Here is a 19,229-nt window from a genome sequence, read left to right on the forward strand (position 1 = left end):
ACTGCCACCCCATGCAAGGAGGTGCCCTCAGCCCATGCGGAGTGGGTGGGAGCCACAGCCACTGCCGTAAGTTTGCTGCTCAAACCCCAGATGGGTAGGGTTGCCAACCCGAGGCTCAGAAATACCTGGAGATTTGAGGGTGAAGCATGGGAGGATGGGTTGGGGGGAGCTCAGTAGGATGTAATGCTATGCAGCCCACTTTGCAAAGCAGCCATTTTCTCCAGGAGAAGTGGAATGAATGAATGAATGAATGCATGCATGCATGAATGAATAAGTGATGTATGTAGTCTGGCGATCAGCTGTAATTCCGGGAGATCTCTAGCCCCTACCTGTTGGCAGCCCTACAAATGGGGCAGGCAGGCATATGTGGCAGCAGAAACCTGCGCTATTTCTCCTTTCCCCTTCAGGGTGGGCAGACCCTACCCAACATGGAGCCTGGGGCAGCAGAGAAGACTGTACCTTCTGATGTCAAATGACTGTGATATCATGTTATTTCTTGTCATGTGCTTGAAACTCAGTGGGTCCCATGTTGCCTCCTGGGTCCCAAATCTGGAAAGATCGAGCATCACTGTGCCAGATTGTGCAGAATATCATTTCATTTCCCAATAAATGGGTGGGTGGACAAGAAAAGTGATAACCTGCGGTAGGAGAAGCTTCTGAAATCTTCTGTCTCCCTGTTGCAGGGTTGTTAGAGAAACAGGAATATTCTCTGGGTTGTGGCTCGAGCTAGTGTGGCGCAGTGGTTAAAGTGTCAGACTGCAATCTGGGAGACCCAGGTCTGACTCTTAGGGTTACCAACCTCCAGGTGGTAGCTGCATATCTCCTGGGATTACAACTGATCTCCAGGTGACTGACAGATATCTGTTCACCTGGAGCTGACCACTTTGTAAGGTGGACTCTATTACAGTATACCCTACTGAAGTCCCTTCTCAGACTCAGCCGCCAAAATCTCCAGCTATTTCCCAACCTGGAGTTGGCAACCCTACAGTCCCCACCCTGCCATGGAAGCTTGCACTGCTTTGGACCCCCATTGGGGAGGGATAAGTAAATAAATAAAACAGAATGTGACAGAACAAAGTTTGAGTCCAGTGGCACCTTTAAAACCAACAAAGTTATGAGTATAGGCTTTCGTGTTCATGCACGTGTCGTGTGTGCATGCCGTGTGGAGTGTTACCAATTTTTTCTTAAAGAGACAATTCCATAGAACTATCATGTATGTGGAAGATTAGAAAAGCAGTTTTCTTAGCCTCCCCCCGTGTTATGGGGAAGAGTTAGGGCTGCTAACTCTATGCTGGGAACTTCTTGGAAATTTGGGGGCAGTGCCTGTGAAGGGGAGAATTTGGGAAGGGGTAATACCATAAAGTTTGCCCTCTCTCTAACTCGGCTATGTTCAGGGGAGGAAATGATTTCTGCATAGCACCAACAGCCGTATTAAGCAGCAATTTACTTATAATGCTGCAGCTGGATGTGTATGTTAGGTTTGTTCTTACCTCCACCTCACTACAACAATACCATGAGGAAAACTGTCCCATAGTCAGAAAACTACATAACCCAATATGCATTCCTTCCGCATACAAAACAAACTCATAATAGCGCGACGCACGACGAACAAGAAAAAAACTCTTCCCTTTCTGGCGCCTTTGCACCCCGCCCCTTAGTCACATGATGTTTCGTGACGCAACGCGACTAGAGATGCCTGACGCACCCGGCCTCTAGCAACTTTCTCTTCCGTCTTCTGGGGGAGGAGGTTCCGATTGGCTTCTTCAATGACCAACGACAGCTTCGCCTTCTCCATTAGCAGCCAATAGAATGATAGGGAGGGCGGTACTGTAGAGTAGCAAGTTAGTTCTTGTGTCTTAGTGTGGAAGTCCGGGAGGGGGAACAGGAGGAAGCTGGTCCCCGTTAAAGGTCCAGCAGAAGTGGAGGAAAGTTGTGCCGAGTTTCTTACGGCGGGGTTTGACTAGGTCCTGTCAGGGTGATAAAACACACCTTGTCCTGCTGGGGGGGATAATATCTCGGCAGCCGCCGGCCGCAGAATGGAGCAGGCAGCACCTAAAAGGTAACGAGTGAGCGCCCCCACTACCGCGAGAGTGTGAGCCCCGGGGGGTGTTATTTGGGGGTATAAGGAAGGAGGGAGGGAGGCTGCCCGTTTGGCCTAGGCCGCAGCTCACAGCTTGTGGCTGCCTCCTTCGTCCTTGTCCTGGAGCCTGGGGAGGTTTCTATCAGTCGCCGTCCCTTTCTCTCTCTCGCTGACTTGGGGAAGGGAGGGGGGAGTCTTTCTCCCTTTCTCTCTCCCCCCCCGTGAAGTCGGAATGACTCTTTGTCTGTAAACATAGCCTGCTCAGTGTGGGCCCAGAATGTACGGTTGCCAGCTCAAGGTTAGGAAATAGCTGGAGGTTTTGGGGGTGGAGCCTGAGGAGGCAGGGTTTTGGGAGGGGAGGGACTTCAGTGGGGTATAACGTCATAGGAGATTGGATTTATACCCCGCCCTTCACTACTCAAAGGTGTCTCAGAGGGGCTTACAAACTCCTTTCCCTTCCCCTCCCCACAACAGACACCCTGTGAGGTAGGTGGGGCTGAGAGAGCTCTTGACAGAAACTGTTCTTTTTCAAGGACAGCTCTTATCAGAACTACGGCTTGCCCAAGGTCATCCAGCCAGGTGCAAGTGGAGGAGTGGGGAATCAAACCCGGTTCTCCCAGATTAGAGTCCGCACACTTAACCACTACACCAAACTGGCTCTCAACCTGGCTGTTTTATCTAGGTGAACTGATCTTTGTCACATGGAGATCAGTTGTAATCCCAGAAGATCTCCAGCTACCACCTGGAGGTTGGCAGTCAAACCAGAGCATCCTACATCATTTCCCCATCCTCAACTTACAGCCACTATGGGAGGTATATTAGGTTCAGACAGAATAGTTGTTCTAAGGTCACCTAGGATGCTTAAAGGCAAGGTGGGGATTTGAACATGGGTTTCCCAGTTCCACACCGATATTCTCATCTCTGTGTCATAATGGCAACCATTACCCTTTGTGGCAAAAATGTTCCACAGGAGCATCCTCCGTCCTCCCTGCCAGATGATGCGTTCCTGAGACTGTAGAGCCAATGTGATGCAGCACTTTGGGTTAAATTCCATTCCCTGCTGGGCTCTGAAGCTCCTTGTGTGAACTCTCTCTCTCTCTCAGCTTAACCTCCTGCATACGGTAGCCATGAAAATAAAATGAAGCAGGGGAGACTTTGTAGGGATGGACTGGGAGCCCAAGGATGAGCTCCTTGAAGGGATGGACTGGGAGGCCAAAAGCACCTTGGGAAATGACACACCCTCTCCCATCACAACACCACCTTCAGCTGATGGATGGTTATGGAGCCAGCTAAAGAGAAGGAGAAGAAGAGATTGGATTTATACCCCGCCCTTCACTACCCAAAGGTGTCTCAGAGCGGCTTACAAACTCCTTTCCCCTCCCCTCCCCACAACAGACACCCTGTGAGGTAGGTGGGGCTGAGAGAGCTCTTGACAGAAACTCTTCTTTTTCGAGAACAGCTCTTACCAGAACTATGGTTTGCCCAAGGTCATCCAGCCAGGTGCAAGTGGAGGGGTGGGGAATCAAACCCGGTTCTCCCAGATTAGAGTCCGCGCACTTAACCACTACACCAAACTGGCTCTCCTTCTTGCTTGCCATGTGACACCTGGACTTGGAGGCTAAAGCCAGGGGAATGTCATACCCACGTTCCTACTTGCAGAGCAAAACTGGAGGTTTGAACTGGACCACTGCTATGGGTGTGTCCCTCCTTGTTGGCCAACCAGAGCACCTCTATGCCTGTGCTCCTCATTGCAGGCCAAACCTGGCCCCTGAGCGAAGGCAGGTGCTGTTGTGCTCCTTCTAAACTGGCCCCACCTTGAGGATGAGGGGGGCTCAGGGCAGTAACCCACTGGGATTTTTCCTAGCAAAGTAAGTGGCCACTCTAACCTCGTTCCTTTGGTGAAGGAAGATTTAACAGGAGTCCAGTCACACCTTGAAGACTCACAACATTTATTCTACCATAAGCTTCCAGAAGTTAGACGTCCTGCTAGACATCTGTTTAATTTTGCTGCAACAGACGAACACGGCTGTGCCCCTGGAATTGTCTTGGAGGAAGGAGCAATGCATAGGAACAGTAACAGAAAATATTGTCCTTGTTCTCTGGGATCCATCTTCTGATACTTGTGTGTTTGTAGGCTAAAATCCACCCACAATACTCTTCCACTGCTGTCGCACATGTGGATGTTAAGGGATAACAGATTTGTGGAGTAGGAGCAGTACCCTCCCCTCGTACTTGGTGATTTTGTGTCTGTGCCCCTGGTGTATCCCCCCCCCTTGGGATGCCCCTCCCCAGTCCCACCTGTGGTTCAGTGGTGTAGGGGTGAAGAAGAATCTCACGCAGATACATACAGCCACCCACTTCAGACCTCCCTGCTGGTCCTTCCCTTGTGGCAGAGGGAATGTTTCATTTCCCTGACTCTCCTTCACCCCCATTAATGCTCTTGAGGGAGATCTCCTGAGCCGTTTGACCTCTGCTTCCTTGAAGGGGTGTGGGAATGGGGGCTTGGGTGATTTGCTGTGGCTTCATTTGCCTGAATTGCCAATCATTTTCTGGAAGAATATAGATAAAAATGATCTGTGTCTGGGGATGCTGCTGGAATTTACTTGATGAAGCACTGGATGTAGGAGAGGGAAGTTCACTTGTAGGATGCTAACAATGCTATTGTAACACTTTCCTGGGTTTAAGCCCTATCGAATAGAACTCAGTAGGATGCAGAGTAGACCAGTTTAGGCTGGCTCTCTGAATGGTGCAAAAATAGAAGGGAGAGAGGGAAATACAGTATTTACAACACATGCACACAGCTGGTTTACATATGTCCAACAGACTGTAGGAAAGCGAGAGAAAACAAACTAATTGTTAGCTATATTAGTATGAGGAGAACACTGTGTACTTAATTATTCTGTCTCCTTGTCTCCCTGCCTCAGTGTTCATTTCTTAGGCTGAGTAGATAATGTTACATATCTTGGACTTCTGTACTGTTCAGCAACCATATTGAAAATGTGATTGTAACTTGTGTTGTTGCTGAGTGCTCTTGCCCTGAACTGCAAAAAAATCTTGAACACTTTGATCAGGATAGTTACTCACATTAAGCCCCTTTTGCTATTCATAGGTGACCAACTACTGGTTTATATTTGAGGGAGGGTAGAAGATGCTAATCTAAAACTTGCTTGTTTTTAAATCTTGAACACTATTAGTTCTGGCTGTGTATGTTCCAAGGATCGGACCTTGGAACCAGTCTGTATTCAGACACTTCATATTCTTTTCAGGTCTTGTGGTAGTGCCTAAACTTGCTGGGAAATTAAACCACCAAGCTTTTCAGTGTGGAACTTGTTTTCTCCAGATAGTCATCAGTTTCTACCCCTTAAGCTCTGAAAAATTTACTTATCTCGAGATGCTTTTTGGGGCTCAGTGTTGATTTCTCCCTTAAATGTCCTACCGTCTTCCCATAATAATAAGTCACATTAGGTTGCAGTGTAAGCTCCAGAATCACTATTGCAGTTACTTATTCTGTCTTTAAAAAATGCATGATATGTGAACTGTGTGTGCATTATTTACTTCCCTGCCCCCATAGTTCCATTGAAACAGGTAGAAAAATGAGAATGTTTGAGATTTTATGACTAAACCTAGCACATAGATTTAGTCACTGCAGTGGGATTACTTGAGGAAGTGGATAGAAGATACGTCATGCTGTGAGATAGTCCCCCTCATCTGCATTGGACTGCAGAAAAGGAGAATAGTGGGTACATACACAGAGGTAGCAAACCTCTGGCTACTAGTGCTAGGAGTCAGCATCAGGGACCTTGGCCTCTGTGCATGTTTGTTGGCCCTCCAGCCCAACTGATTGGCTGCTGCATGAAACAGTATCCTGGATTAGATGGACCACTAGTCTGATCTTGTTCTGATATGAACAGAACAGCTCTCTTGGTTGTCTCTTGCCTAATTTTTAAAGATGCTGATGTGCAGAACAAGAATTTGGAAGCTCTCTTACAGGATACCTGTAGTCTCTTGCTTTTAAAATTGTTCATGAGAGCACAACAGCCCAGGCACTGAAAACAGATTCTTAATGAAGCACTAAGAATGCTTAGCTCACATTAAGTTCCAGCTTCCTTTAACAGAATGCTCAGCTAACTCAGTAGTTTCTGATTGGCTTTGTTTTTTTTATATAATTTTTTATTGATTTTCTTACTACACACTGCAAAACTAAAACTACAAAAGAGTAACAAGGTACTTTGATAAGTTATTCATACGCTTTGGATATATGTCTATATAATAGAAATTACATTCAGTTCTTTAAATTGTAATAGAAGTGTTCAAATAGAAAAAACATGAAGGCATTTTTGGTATTATAACGCATCTGGATAATAATATGCATTAAATGTCAACACAGGCAATCTCAAATCTTCACTTAGGTTTCTTCTTAGCTTTACTTTTCTTCTTTTGCCAGGGGAGATTTACTTTAAAGGATTTGGGAACAGCTTCTCCTAGGTCGGAATCAGAGTCAAAAATTTCACCCAAAGACATGGAAGTAGCTGTTGAAGATGAACTCTCCGTATCAAATTTCTGTTGTTCACTGTTTTTTTCCGTTGCCTTCCCTTTCTCTGCTGCATTTCTTTGTTTGATTGGGGTTTGTTGTTGTTTAAGAAAGAGTTCTACTTTTAATAGAGTCAATCTTTTCCTTCTTCTCATAGAAGTTGAATATAAGTCCTTCTGGAAAAATCCATCTGTACTGGACATTGTTCTTTTGAAGAAATGCTGTAATGTTTCTGTATTGCTTCCTTTTCTTGCATATTTCGTATGGAACATCTTTCAATATTTTTATCTCCTTGAATTTTGACTGTTGTAGCTATGGATGCTTTAAGTATTAAGTCTCTTGTTGATCTTTTTGCAAATTTCACAAAAATTTCCCCTGGGAGATTATTTTTTTTAACAAACTTTAAATAAGTTCTGTAAATCATATCAATATTAATTCAGGTTTGTTATTAATCAAGGAGGTCATTGCTTCGCTTATGATTTCTCTTAAGTTCTCATCCTTTTTCTCTGGCACCCCTTGAAATCTCAGAGCATAAAGAGATCTTTCCACTTGTAGCTGTAATAGTTGTTGCTTTTCAGAAGCTCTTTCTTTTTCTACAATGTCCATTCTTTGATCTCTTTCTTTGGTCTTAATTTCAACCTTTTTATCATTTTGGCTGACTTCTCTGATTTGGCTGTAGTTTCTTTGAGCTCTTTCTGTAAATAATCAAATTTCTGATTTAGTTTCGTCAGCTGGTCCAGCAGGGGGCGCATGGCTTCAGAAATTGCAGTGGCTAACTCGCTGATATTTTCCGGTCTTGTGACTGGTGATGCTGTGCTGGTATTTCCTGCAGAACCTCTGCCTCTGGACACCATTTCCCCCCCTCACTGAGACCATTGTTTATAGTTTGGTAAAAGTTCATAAAAGTTCTAAGATGTTTTCTATGCTGTAGATAATTAGCCCAGATGTATTCTGCTCTGAAGGGTGGTTAATAGCTTAAGCCCGGCATGCTTCTTTACGCTGTAGTTTCGCTACTGGGTAGGGTTCTTCCTCCATGAGTCCCCCCCCTTTCTCTTTGGAGCTATGCCATTTTGCTGTACCAATATTTATTCCACCATCCTTTTTGTATATGTCTTTCTTTTTGAAACTTAACTCACTGTTTCTTTTGTCGCTGAATTGCTTTTTCATGTAGATTAATCTTTTTAATTAAGTCCTTGTATGCTCTGGTCCGGTAACGTCTCTGAGCGCCATTGCTGGCCTCAGAACAGCGGGACCTTTTGGAGCAAAAAGGAGCTCACTTCCCCCAAGCTGAAACTTTGGGAGCAACCCCTTCGGCGCTCCAGGCTAGAAGCTCCCTTCAAGAGCTTCATGGGGAGGTCGGGACCAGCCGATCCCCCTCCCTGCCACCCCAATCCGATTCGTCCCCATCGGAGTTTGATGGGGTGTGACTGTCGCGAGTCGCCATCCACTGGAAGACCTGATTGGCTTTGTGAGGGGTTGGCTAGTTTTTGATACCGTCTTAAGTGATACATGATTGATAGGGACTATATAGTGCAGATTGCATCACAAATTTTACTTTTGATCTCAGGTTCAGTTTGTATTGCCTAGAAACATAGTGAAACAGAAAACAAGTTTGGAGAAAAAAATGCTGTGGTAACCAACCCGAAGATGCCGCGAATGAGTCAATTTAGTTCCAGTTTGAACACATCACTTAATGGGTCCAAATCAGTGCAGGTGAAGTGAGTTCATATATACAGTTTAATATTTGCTTGCTTGTATCTGGTAACATTTGTAATTCTGATATGGAAATTAATCTAATGGTCTAACAGTGTCATTCTAAGCAAAATTACACCCATCTAAGCTTGTTAACCTCAATGGATTTTGAAGGTTGTAACTGCTGAGGATGGTGCCATAAGAATCATTGGGTAAGTTTATATTACCAAATTACAGTGAAATATGTTTAGTTAACTGAAGCCTTATGGGTGAACTTCTGCAAATGGAAATTCACATAATGGACTAAGTACAAACAAAAATCCTTCTCTGTATAAAGAAAGTAGATGTTGAAGAATAGGATTCCAGCTTTGTCCTGTTCTTGACATACTGGCTTCTACATTCAGGATTTTTTAAAATGAGGGGGCATTCCTTCATGTGTGCAATCCAGATATAAATTTGTTCCCTCACTGAGAACTAGTAGGCCATTGTTTAAGTAAGATCTCTGCACATTTCGCTGCACCATAATCACTGCTCCTAAAGTGAAAGCCTATAGGCTGGGATTGCTGTATAGTTTTGAGATTGGATCCAGATTAAATTTCCTGCTAAGAGGTATTTCAATTCTTGCTGCATACCCCCTGTGTTGTTCTTATTTATTATTTATTATTTATTTAATCACATTTCTATACCGCTCCTTCCCGGAGGCTCGGAGCGGTTTACATATATACATTTAATCATCTAGCTAGGGCCACATATATTTCAGGGGAGATGGGTGCCTTACCAGGCACCTAAGCAGCGTAGGTCTTTTTTGTCTGTGGCGGGTATTGCTGGAACCAGATGGTAGCGTCCTTCAGCGGAGGTCTTTTCTTTTTGGCTCGGCTCTCCTGGGGTGGTCCTCTATGGCGCGCAGCTGCCCGATGAGTCGCACTGGTCTCTGTCCCGTAAGGCTCTGACCGCGCTTACGTCACCACGCCTCCACGCCGCCCGGCCACGCCTCCACGAGTCGCCTGCTGTCTGCCGCCGATCTGCTGATCCGTCGCCATGTTCTTTCTGCCGGCTCGCCACTCGTCATTCGCAGCATCCCCCAGCCACTGCTGCTGCCCTCCAGTATTGGAGGTAGGGTGCCCCCCCACTCCTAAGGAGTGGATACCCATTTGTCTAATTGCCATTTAGGGCTTTCGAGCCGCTGGGTGGGCGGGAGCTAGGACAAGGGCCAGGAGCTCACCCCGGCCGCGGTGGGACTCGAACAGCTGTTAAGGCTGTTCGGGGATAAATTACTTGCAGGCATTTACCGCCTGTGCCACCGCTCCTTATCTGCCAGGAGTGACATTTCATGGAGACCACTGGGTGGCAGGGGGTGGGAGGCAGCAAAGTTCCACTGTACTTTATTTAGCCTGGAACTAGCCCTTCATCTGGTTCACATGAAATAGCAGACCTGTGTCTGGCCTACAGGTGGACATCTCATATGGCTGAGAGAACAGTCCTAAGCAAGTGTACTTGGAACTATGTCCCACTGTATTCAGTAGAGTTTACTTCCAAGAAAGTCTTGTTCGAGTTGCAGCCTGAATATTCTTTCATTCTGCCCACCCCATTTTTAAGGGTGTAGAAAACCAGATCTCAGAAGGAGACTTTTGGGAATCTCTGGATGCAGTAGAAAAAAATATGCAATTTGCAGTAAGCTTTCATGGTGCGATGTACAGTGATGGCTGATGCTGCTATCTGCACATAGGCATATCTTTGCAATCTCCATGACTGTCTAGTGCCAAGTTGGCTCTGCCATCATTGGTACCACTGTTGCAGGAGGAAAGCACCAGGGCAGTAGGTTGAATCTCAGGCCATTTTCTAGAAGCAGAAGAGATCCCTAGAAACTACATTTTGGGGAGCCGTGCAGGCTTCAGGCAGGAAGGGGGAGGCGGGAAACTGTGAGTTTCTGCTTGCAATCCTTGGGATCGAACCCTGTTTTTCTTTTAATGCCAAATTCTGTAAACAGAGTATGTATGCTAGGGTTATTTTTTTTAAGTACAGCTGCGTATTCTGCTTATTCTATATACATTTATTTTTTCAGGGTGCAGAATTTCAGGATGATGGTGGTGCTCTGCTCTAGGACTGAGGTGACAAAGTAATGGAGAGAGAAGGTTATAGAGATGGCTGTCAGGATATGTGAATATTGTTAATGCAGGAAGAAAGTGGAGGAGAGACACCTTTACAATTCAGTACATATCCCAGCCAATGAGGTCTTACTGTTTGTATTACAGAAGGAAGTGCAAATGCTGCTTTAAAAGAACAGTGTCCAGTGAAAACAGCCTTAGGAGAGAGAATTTGTTGTTAAGGCTTTTAATGTCTTGTGGTCTGAGTGCACAGTCCAGCAGTTTCAGCTTACTGAAATATTCAACAGTTGTTGTCTATTTTCTTTGCCCCTTTGAGGGCTGGAAACTTGTTTTTTAAAAAAATAAAGAGAAAGCAGAAATTCCTAATTTGCCTTCACTCTGTACCAGAGCTGAGGTTTATGCTTGTGCAACAGACTTGGTTAGAGTACAAATACATGGAGTATGCTTTCTGAAATTTTTGTTGTGCTGATATCACAGGAAAAGACACTGGTGCAGATGTTTCATATTACAAGAAATCAGAGAATTTAAAAATAGATTCTAGTTCTACTATTGTACTTTCTTTGTCCTCTGCATCTTTTTTAAATCATTTCTTTTACTGGGAATTACACTGTCGGTTCCCATGAAAAGCAATGCAAAAGGAAGGGAAAGTGAGCTTGGAAACTTTCTAGAGGTCCCTCTTGGAGTAGATTGTTCATAAGAATAGTTGTGAACAAGATTTTTTTTTGCAATTCATATTTTCCTCCTGCCCCATGCTAGGCTATACAAATTTGGATTTTTTAGGGGGGAAGCTCTCGTTCCCAACTTCTGTAAACATGAGAACTGCCTACGATTTCCATATATAATCTTTTCTCATGTTTTTAAATGAAGGAAGCTGTTTGTTTTTACATGTGGCTATAAATATTCAAGTGTTCATAAGCAATTTGTTCTCTTACAGACTAGTTTTCTTAACTCTGTTTTTAGGGTCAGGTGCCACTTCTAATTTAAAATGAGCCGAGCCTGATAAATCTCTGCAACAAATCACTGTAAGAAGCAAAGAGACAACATGGCAATTAATGGAAATTCCCTGGCTTTGTTTAAAAACTAAATACAGTTGTATTCAGTACTGACTTTGGCACATAGGACATGCTAAGAACTTGAGTCCCAGTTTACATACTTTCAGGCTAATTATAATATGCATGTATGGCCAAAGCACATTCAAAGGATCAGATGTGCAAGGGGGGAAAGAACACTGTGAATGGTGTGGGATGGAGCTGTAAGAAGAGTCATAACATAAAATTGATTTTTTGGCCACCAGGCTTTGGGCGACCCGTACGTTTCTGTTAGCTTAACCGAATAATGGTGCCTCAGTACTGTACTATACCGTTTCCTACAACCTATGTCTGTATATAATGTATCACAGATATTGTAACTATATAAAAATCATAATATGGTGGGAACAATGGTGTTCTGAAGCTTTATTGCTGGTTTCCAAGAGTGATGAACTTCCGAATTGCTGCTGCTATTCATGTACTCATGTAGGCATTTAAACTGACCAAGTGCTATACATTTTTGTTGACAATATTGCCCTTCTAACCAGGTTATAACTCTGGTAACTGTTTCTCATAAAACAGATGGAGACCTGTCAAGGACTTGCCCAAGTCATAAGTCTGTGGCAGATACAAGATTTCAGCCCAGATGTCCTACCTTAAAAAAAGAAAAGAAAAATAACATATTTTATGTATTTATGTAGGCCTCTTCATACGATAACATGGCTACATTTCAGGTATCCAAAAGAGCAGGGGTCCCCAATGTGCCCACGGGTGCAATAGCGCCCACGGATGACACCTTCTCGATGCTCACCAAGTGTTTTTAGAAAGTGGGTGGGGCCACGTAGGGCTCTTCCTCGTCATGGCGTCTGACGGGCCACTGGAGATCTGATTGGCTGTGTAGATTAAAATAGCAATGTCTCTTCAGCAGCAGTTGCTACCCCCAGTGCTGGTTTTGATTTTTAAGTTATCGCACTTCCCCCCCTGCACTTGGGCTTCCTCTGTGTGTTTGGTCCCATCTTCTGTGGTTGCTTCATCCTCCTGTGGCAGCTGTTCTGTGGCTGCGTGCCCACCAACTTGTATCAGAATTCCAAAGGTGACCCACAGGCTCAAAAAGGGTGGGGGCCTCTGCTAGAGCAATCCCAAACAGAGTTACATACTTGTTGCAAGCAATTATTTATATAGGCACCTGGGATCTACTGCAGCAGCTCCCACGATGAATGTAAACTTGGTGGCAACCATGCTTTGCTGCTGTGGTGTGGCCATCAGTGCCTGTCCAATGGAACACAGCGTCTTGTCATAGTTTTTCCATTTTCCTTATAAAAGTTGTTTATTGCACACATCAGATATCCTGGAATACGACAGTCATTTAGGTAACGGTAAAGGTCTGATCCTTTGAATGTGCTTTGGGCATACTTGCATATTATAAGTAGCCTGAAAGTCGAATCCGAATCCGAAAGTCGAATCCGAATCCGTTTCCAAGCCAAAGAGCCAGTGCTGTCCAAAGACATTTCTGTGGTCATGTGGCCAGCATCACTAAACGCCAAGGCGCATGGAACACTGTTACCTTCCCACCAAAGCGGTACCTATTTATCTACTTGTGATTTTTTGCTTTTCGAACTGCTAGGTTGGCAGGAACTGGGGCCAGAGACCGGAGCTCACTCTGTCACGTGGCACTAGGGTCTCGAACTGCTGAACTACAGACCTTCCAGTATGCAGCTCAGCATCTTAACCTTTGAGCCACCATGGGCCCCACAACAGTCATTTAGTAAAAAACACAAACAAAAATTACTAGTCTTTACCACTCCAGAACTCTAGTGGAAGAGGAATGCCAGAGGGTAGAAACACTTGCTCTGGTTTCTCCATCTGTTGTTGGAATTTTACTAAGAGAACATGAAAGGGAAACCACACCCTACATCTTATCTTACCCTGGACTGTATCAGTGGGGAGAAAAGGGTGCATCTGCTGGCGTGCCACACCTAAGGAAACGGTCCTGCATTTTTTGTGGGAGTGGTTTGCTTATGTTGTTGGCAGGAAAGGAGTTGCTGTTCTTTCCCTCCCTTCAGCAAAATGCGTTTTGCAGCTGCAGTTCAAATCCCAAAGAAAATCTTTTAGTTGAAGAAGCAAGGTTATATTATAGTATCCAGTGGAGCAATGCTAAACAAAGTTATGTCTTCGTAACTCTATTGAGCTCGGTGGATATCCTGCTTTGAATATCTGCACTTGTAGGGCAGAATCTTAGGGTTGGATCCAGTGCAAAATTCCCACCTGTGCTAGAACTCTTGTGAAAGTGGAAGTGCAAGGAAGTGATAGCCCGTAGCAATAAGTCAAACATTTCATCCCCACTTGTGTTTTCACCTGTGCAAGATCTTGTGCAAACCAGTTTCTGGGCACTCTGAAATATATGGAGGAGAGTGCTAGGTGTTGCACAAGGTCTTGCACAAGCAGAACTGTGACAAATCTATTTGTGTTTCTGCTTGCGCCCAGTTTGTTCCAAGTCATAGTCCCCTCTCCCCAAGCAGTAAGAAATGGGGCAGACTTGGCCATATTACTTATACATTTATTGGTCATAGAACAAAGTTTGAGTCCAGTGGCACCTTTAAGACCAACGAAGTTTTTTCTGGGTAAAAGCTTTTGTGTGCATGCACACTTCATCGGAAGAAGTATTGCATGCACATGAAAGCTTATACCCAGAATTAAACTTTTTTTAATTTAATTTTTTTTATTATTTTGAACGATAACAGTAACATATTAAACCATAACATAGTACATTGAATTATGCTTGAGAATTAAACTTTGTTGGCCTTAAAGGTGCCGCTGGACTGAAACTTTGTTCTATGGCTTCAGACCAACACGGCTACCCACCTGAATCTATTTATTGGTCATGTTTGTGTAAGATGCCTTTCCTCCACGGATGCAGTACAACATTTTAGCCTCATAACAACTCTGTGAAAGAGATTAGAGTGTTATTCACTGGGTAGACTTTAGTTAGTATCCTAAGTATGTGGGAGCTGAACCTGGGTTTCCCACATTCAGGCCCAAGTCTGTAGCCGTTGCACAGTCTAAAATAAGCTGTTATTAAGAAGAGAACTGAAGTGCAGCCTAAATTCAGAATGGAAGCAGAAGTATTCTACAGGCCTACATTTAGCCAAAAAAACCACTTTTACTTTAAGGAAAACTGCCTATTTTGACCAATTACTGAGAGGAGTGGTGTTCATCTTCCAGCTTGTTGATTGCAACCATGGAAAACAAATAATACTGTGTAGTATGTAGGAGAAATACTCAAGCTGCAAGGGAAAATTGCAGCTTACTTAGCTAGCAGTGACTTAGGGAGCTCTTCAGCTTGAAATGATAACATATTGGGCATAGCCTGTCTTCTCCCTCTCCCTTCTCTTTTTGCCGTATCTTCTACCACAACATGCTGTGATAATCGCACATTCTTCTGTGGGCAGGTCTTTTTTTGTCAAAACTGGGTTGTACTGCATCAAGCTCAGTCTTAGCCCTGTGTAGTCCCTTCCCCCCCGCCCCCATGTGCAAACAGCATGTACGTCTTTCAAGAAGACTTCAGAACAATTTTTCTGTGGCTGATTCTGAGAACAATTTGACTTCCTGATTTTACGAGGGAGCCTCCGGCATAGCAAGCAAATGTCTGGCCAGAGTCTTAGTGGTTTACATATATGGAAGGGAAGTGATATCAGTGGGACAACTTGTTGTGCTGTGTTGGCTTTCACTTGGACAGACATTTCTCCTCATTTACTGACATTTCTTGCCATGAGTGGGCAGTACTATTCTGCTTGAATATTGTGCTAGTTATGTAAGAAGCTGGCTGTGGATATTCCATCCGTAAAACATGAAGGCCCTGTTTGTGTTTGTACTTTCAAAACCACTGTACAATATGTATACCACGTGTATGTTTACATGAAAACACCAGCTTGCAAGTTTGAAAAAGTATGTGATGTACCGGAGCATGGGCCACTCTCAAATCATTGGTATCCAAGACGGGTGTTGGCCCATTGTTGCATTATACCCACAACAAACAGGTCAGTATTAAAATTTCCAGGCTAGGATCCTGTTAGTCTCTTCTGTTAAGTTCAGTCATATGACACTCTTCTGCTAAGTCTTCCTTCAGTGGAGAATAGTTTTATTTTTCTGGAGGGAAAAGTCTTTCTGTCATAGAGAGCCTTTCTGTTTTGAATAATGTCTTTCTGTGTTGGAGGGGAGTTATAGGGTTGGATCTAGCCAGCTTTTTTTCACTCAGCGTCATCGAATTCTCTATTCCATTCCCTGATGCCTTTTGTCTTTGCCTAGGCTTTTTGGTGGTCTTTTTGCACCAGCAGAAAATCTGGTAGAATACAGTACTCAAATTTATTTAATTCCCTAGTTGCAATTTATGTTCCATCTACTAACATTCTGACCTGTTGGCAAATCATTTTACGCAATTGGCTGCGCCCTCTGTTATGATTGGAAGTAAGATGGCAGGATAAACTTAGAGCAAGATCAGCCTTTTTTCCAGCCTTGAACATCTTACAAGGTTTGAATTGGAATGTTAGAACTTTCAGGTACAGGGTTACTAACAGAGACCTCCAAATCAATAGGGGACTTCATATTAGTCTCTCTCTCTCTGTTAAAGAAACCTCACCTTCTTTGCCAAGACTAAGTCATAACTGTCCAGTTTGTCAGCAGGAGCACATGTTGTGCAAGAAGGCCTCATAAGATTGGCATGCACTGGCATGCTGATGGGAATACAGCTTGAAGCAACAGGAATACAATTGCAAGCACATCCACAAAATTTTATTGTTAACAGCGCTATCGAGTCTGTTTACTGTTTTGATTGGATCTTGTTTCAAACGGTAACATTTTCTCTCTGTAATATCTGTGTCCCCCCCTTTCTGTTTGCAGCCCTTAATGTAAACACATCAGTCTGATGAATGAAGCATCTGATGAAGGGGCCTTACCTGGTGAAAGCTTATGATGAAATAAATCTTGTTAGTCTCTAAGGTGTTGCTGGATTCCTGTTTTATTTAATAAAAGCTACTAAGCCAGAATTATTTTTATTACCCCACCTGTTTCCATATACTTTATTCATTCATGGCATATGGACAAGGGAGTCCAAACTCCCCCCCCCCGGGTTTTGCCCCAGTTTTCATGCCATTGCATGCTTGGTTGCTTCTTGGCAACTAGGTGACTTGTTTGTTAATAGGTCTGTTAAGGATTAGAAAAGTAAATAGATCACAACTGTGTATGTGTGGTGAGATTAATTTCTGTACAATACTGTTATTTACCTAAATTATGCCCCCCCCCCGTTTCTTGCCTCCCTCAGTTAACTTTTTGCTTAATCACATGATAGTTCTGTTTGTACCATTGGATTCTGTTGGTCCTGCAAGTTGCAGGTAATCCCTGTCCCATTCCTTAGCGATTTAAATATTATATATTATAGCTTCACTGATGTCAGTGGACCTGAATCATCATCAGTTGTCATTCCCCCCTACTTTCTTTATTCCTTAATAAAGAAAAAAATTAAAAGTTTTTAACCTTGTTGACTCGATTGCAAATTATTAATTGTTGCATATTTCTATTAGCAAGCTAAAAAAGCTGAGTGAAGACAGCTTGACTAAGCAGCCCGAAGAAGTCTTTGATGTCTTGGAGAAGCTTGGCGAAGGGTACGTGGAATCTGTGTGTGGCAGGGCGGGTGGGGCAGCTGGGCAGACTCCAAACAGATATCAGACAAATGCAGATCGTAGTGTGACTGATCTTGAGCATAGGTAGAAGTCTCACTTGAGCCAGTGCCCACAGCCAAGTAATCCAGGCCGATCTTAGGCTGAGAGGTAAAGTAGAATATAAATGTTGTAGAAGGCCTAACAATCTTTGTTTTTTTTAAAAAACATGGAAACAGCTTTGGGAAGATGCAGTTGTGGGTGATGGTGAAGGGAATGTTTAATCCTTTCCCCACCAGCCGTTTTTAGTGCTCCAGATTGCCTTCTCCTGCTGGGTAATGCATGTATGTTTTGCCTCTGAGGTCAGCTCTGCTGCTGTTGGGGCTGAAGGCATCCCACTGGGCACAGTTTTTCTTTCCTTTGGAGCGCCAGCAGTGTATATTAACTAATATTTGTACAGCAAGTGATGCTGCCTCCCACATGCTACTGAGGCACACTGGCAGCGATTTCCAACATGGCTGTCGCTTCCGTACAAGGAAACAACACATACAGAACTTTATGCACATGTGCCTGTTGAGAACTCATATTTGTCAGAGAGAAGGCGAAAACATAAATATATTTTTCCCTTTAAATATGCACTTCTTGAATTGTACTTGTGAATGTGCATTGAACCTAGCAAAGCAATATTGGAACCTAATTTTGCTAGGTCTTTATGCAGTAATTGAAAAAAATCCTTACAATTTCAATTTGAGTAGTTTCTTAAGCATAGGAAATATTCTTGAAAAAGTAGCCTGCTGCTTGTAGATACATAATATCTTGGTTAACTGCCTCAATTGAGATATGAGAATGTACAGACATGGCACTTCAGGTTTGTAAAAGGTTACCGTTACTAGATTCCTGTTTCTACATTTTTTGGTATAAGCAAGATTAGTGTAAGAGGTGGGTCTGCCCTTTGTCCCCAACTTAACAGTAAGTCTTCAAATTGCATTCTTCAGAAGTATCAGCCCTCTTTGGTAAAATGGGATGCTTTGCTAAAACTAGTGATTGGTAGCAATTTTCTTTGAACAAATAAATCTGCATTGTATTAACCAGCCAGATGTTACATATGGAGTTGTAAAAAATAGAAAGTAGTACTAGTAGCTTTTATGATATTTAGCAATACAAGTGAATGTCTTCAGAAGTCATGAATTAAGAATGAGGACATTTCTTAACAGCCAAGGAGAAAATGCTTCCTCCTGCTCTGATAACTCTTGATTATTTTTAAGTCATTTAAATAAGTATGACCCATTTACTCGTTCGGAAGTAATTCAATAATTTAGAAGGAAATTGCATTGAAACTGACAATGTGTAGTTCTAAACTTTTTTAGGAAGATATTTAAGCTGGTAGAAAAGTCCCAAAAGCTGCAGCCTAACAAGAAGCAGGAAAATAAGTGTTGTATTCCTGTTCCATTCATTTACTCATGTGTTCTATGAAGGGAAAAAGGGAATTGTGCAAAACAGGAACCTGATAAACATAGGAAGAATTACTGGGCAAATCCAGTGAACTTATAAAAACATTAGGCCATGGGAGGCATATGTAAATCAAACATGTACAATTGGAGAACTCAAGTTATTAACGCAAAAATGGAAGTCTAAATCCATGCCTGTGTATTAAATTATATTAAATTATATGGATGAATAGACTCTTTGGTGACATCTATTGGCATCTGGTCAGAGGTGTAATTGTTAGGTCCTAAGAAAGTATGGAGCTGCGGTGGCTCAAGTGGTTAAGACACTGAACTGCAGGCTGTGGAAGGTCGGTAGATCATCAGTTCGAGACCCGAGTGTGCCGCATGATGGAGTGAGCTCCCGTCTCTAGTTCCAGCTCCTGCCAACCTAGCAGTTCAAAAGCAAGAAATTTCAAGTAGATAAATAGGTTTAGTCATGCCAGCTACAAGACCATGGAAATGTCTTCGGACAGCGCTGGCTCTTCGGCTTTGAAACGGAGATGAGCACCACAACCCTAGAGTCTGATTCGATTAGCTTTCGAGCAAGGGAACCTTTACCTTTTAAGAAAGTATACACAAGTTAGGAATGAAAAAAACCCTGACTTATTTTCTCCCACACTGAGGACATTAGTCTCTTGGTGAGATTTTTTAGAAA

The 19,229-nt window shown here is 43.4% G+C and overlaps 1 protein-coding gene across 1 annotated transcript in view; it reads left to right on the forward strand.

The window, feature by feature from the left end:
* Positions 1–1,847: 1,847 nt before the first annotated feature.
* The window catches only part of STK3 (serine/threonine kinase 3), a 185,234-nt gene continuing 167,852 nt past the window's right edge, over positions 1,848–19,229 (forward strand). The window contains exons 1-2 of the mRNA XM_015405871.1: positions 1,848–2,059; positions 17,013–17,093. Coding sequence (XP_015261357.1) covers positions 2,037–2,059; positions 17,013–17,093 — 104 coding nt within the window. The 5' untranslated portion in view covers positions 1,848–2,036. The remainder of the gene's footprint in view (positions 2,060–17,012; positions 17,094–19,229) is intronic.

Source organism: Gekko japonicus, unplaced genomic scaffold (assembly GCF_001447785.1).
Source record: "Gekko japonicus isolate JY-2015 unplaced genomic scaffold, Gekko_japonicus_V1.1 scaffold232, whole genome shotgun sequence".
Taxonomy (NCBI): domain Eukaryota; kingdom Metazoa; phylum Chordata; class Lepidosauria; order Squamata; family Gekkonidae; genus Gekko; species Gekko japonicus.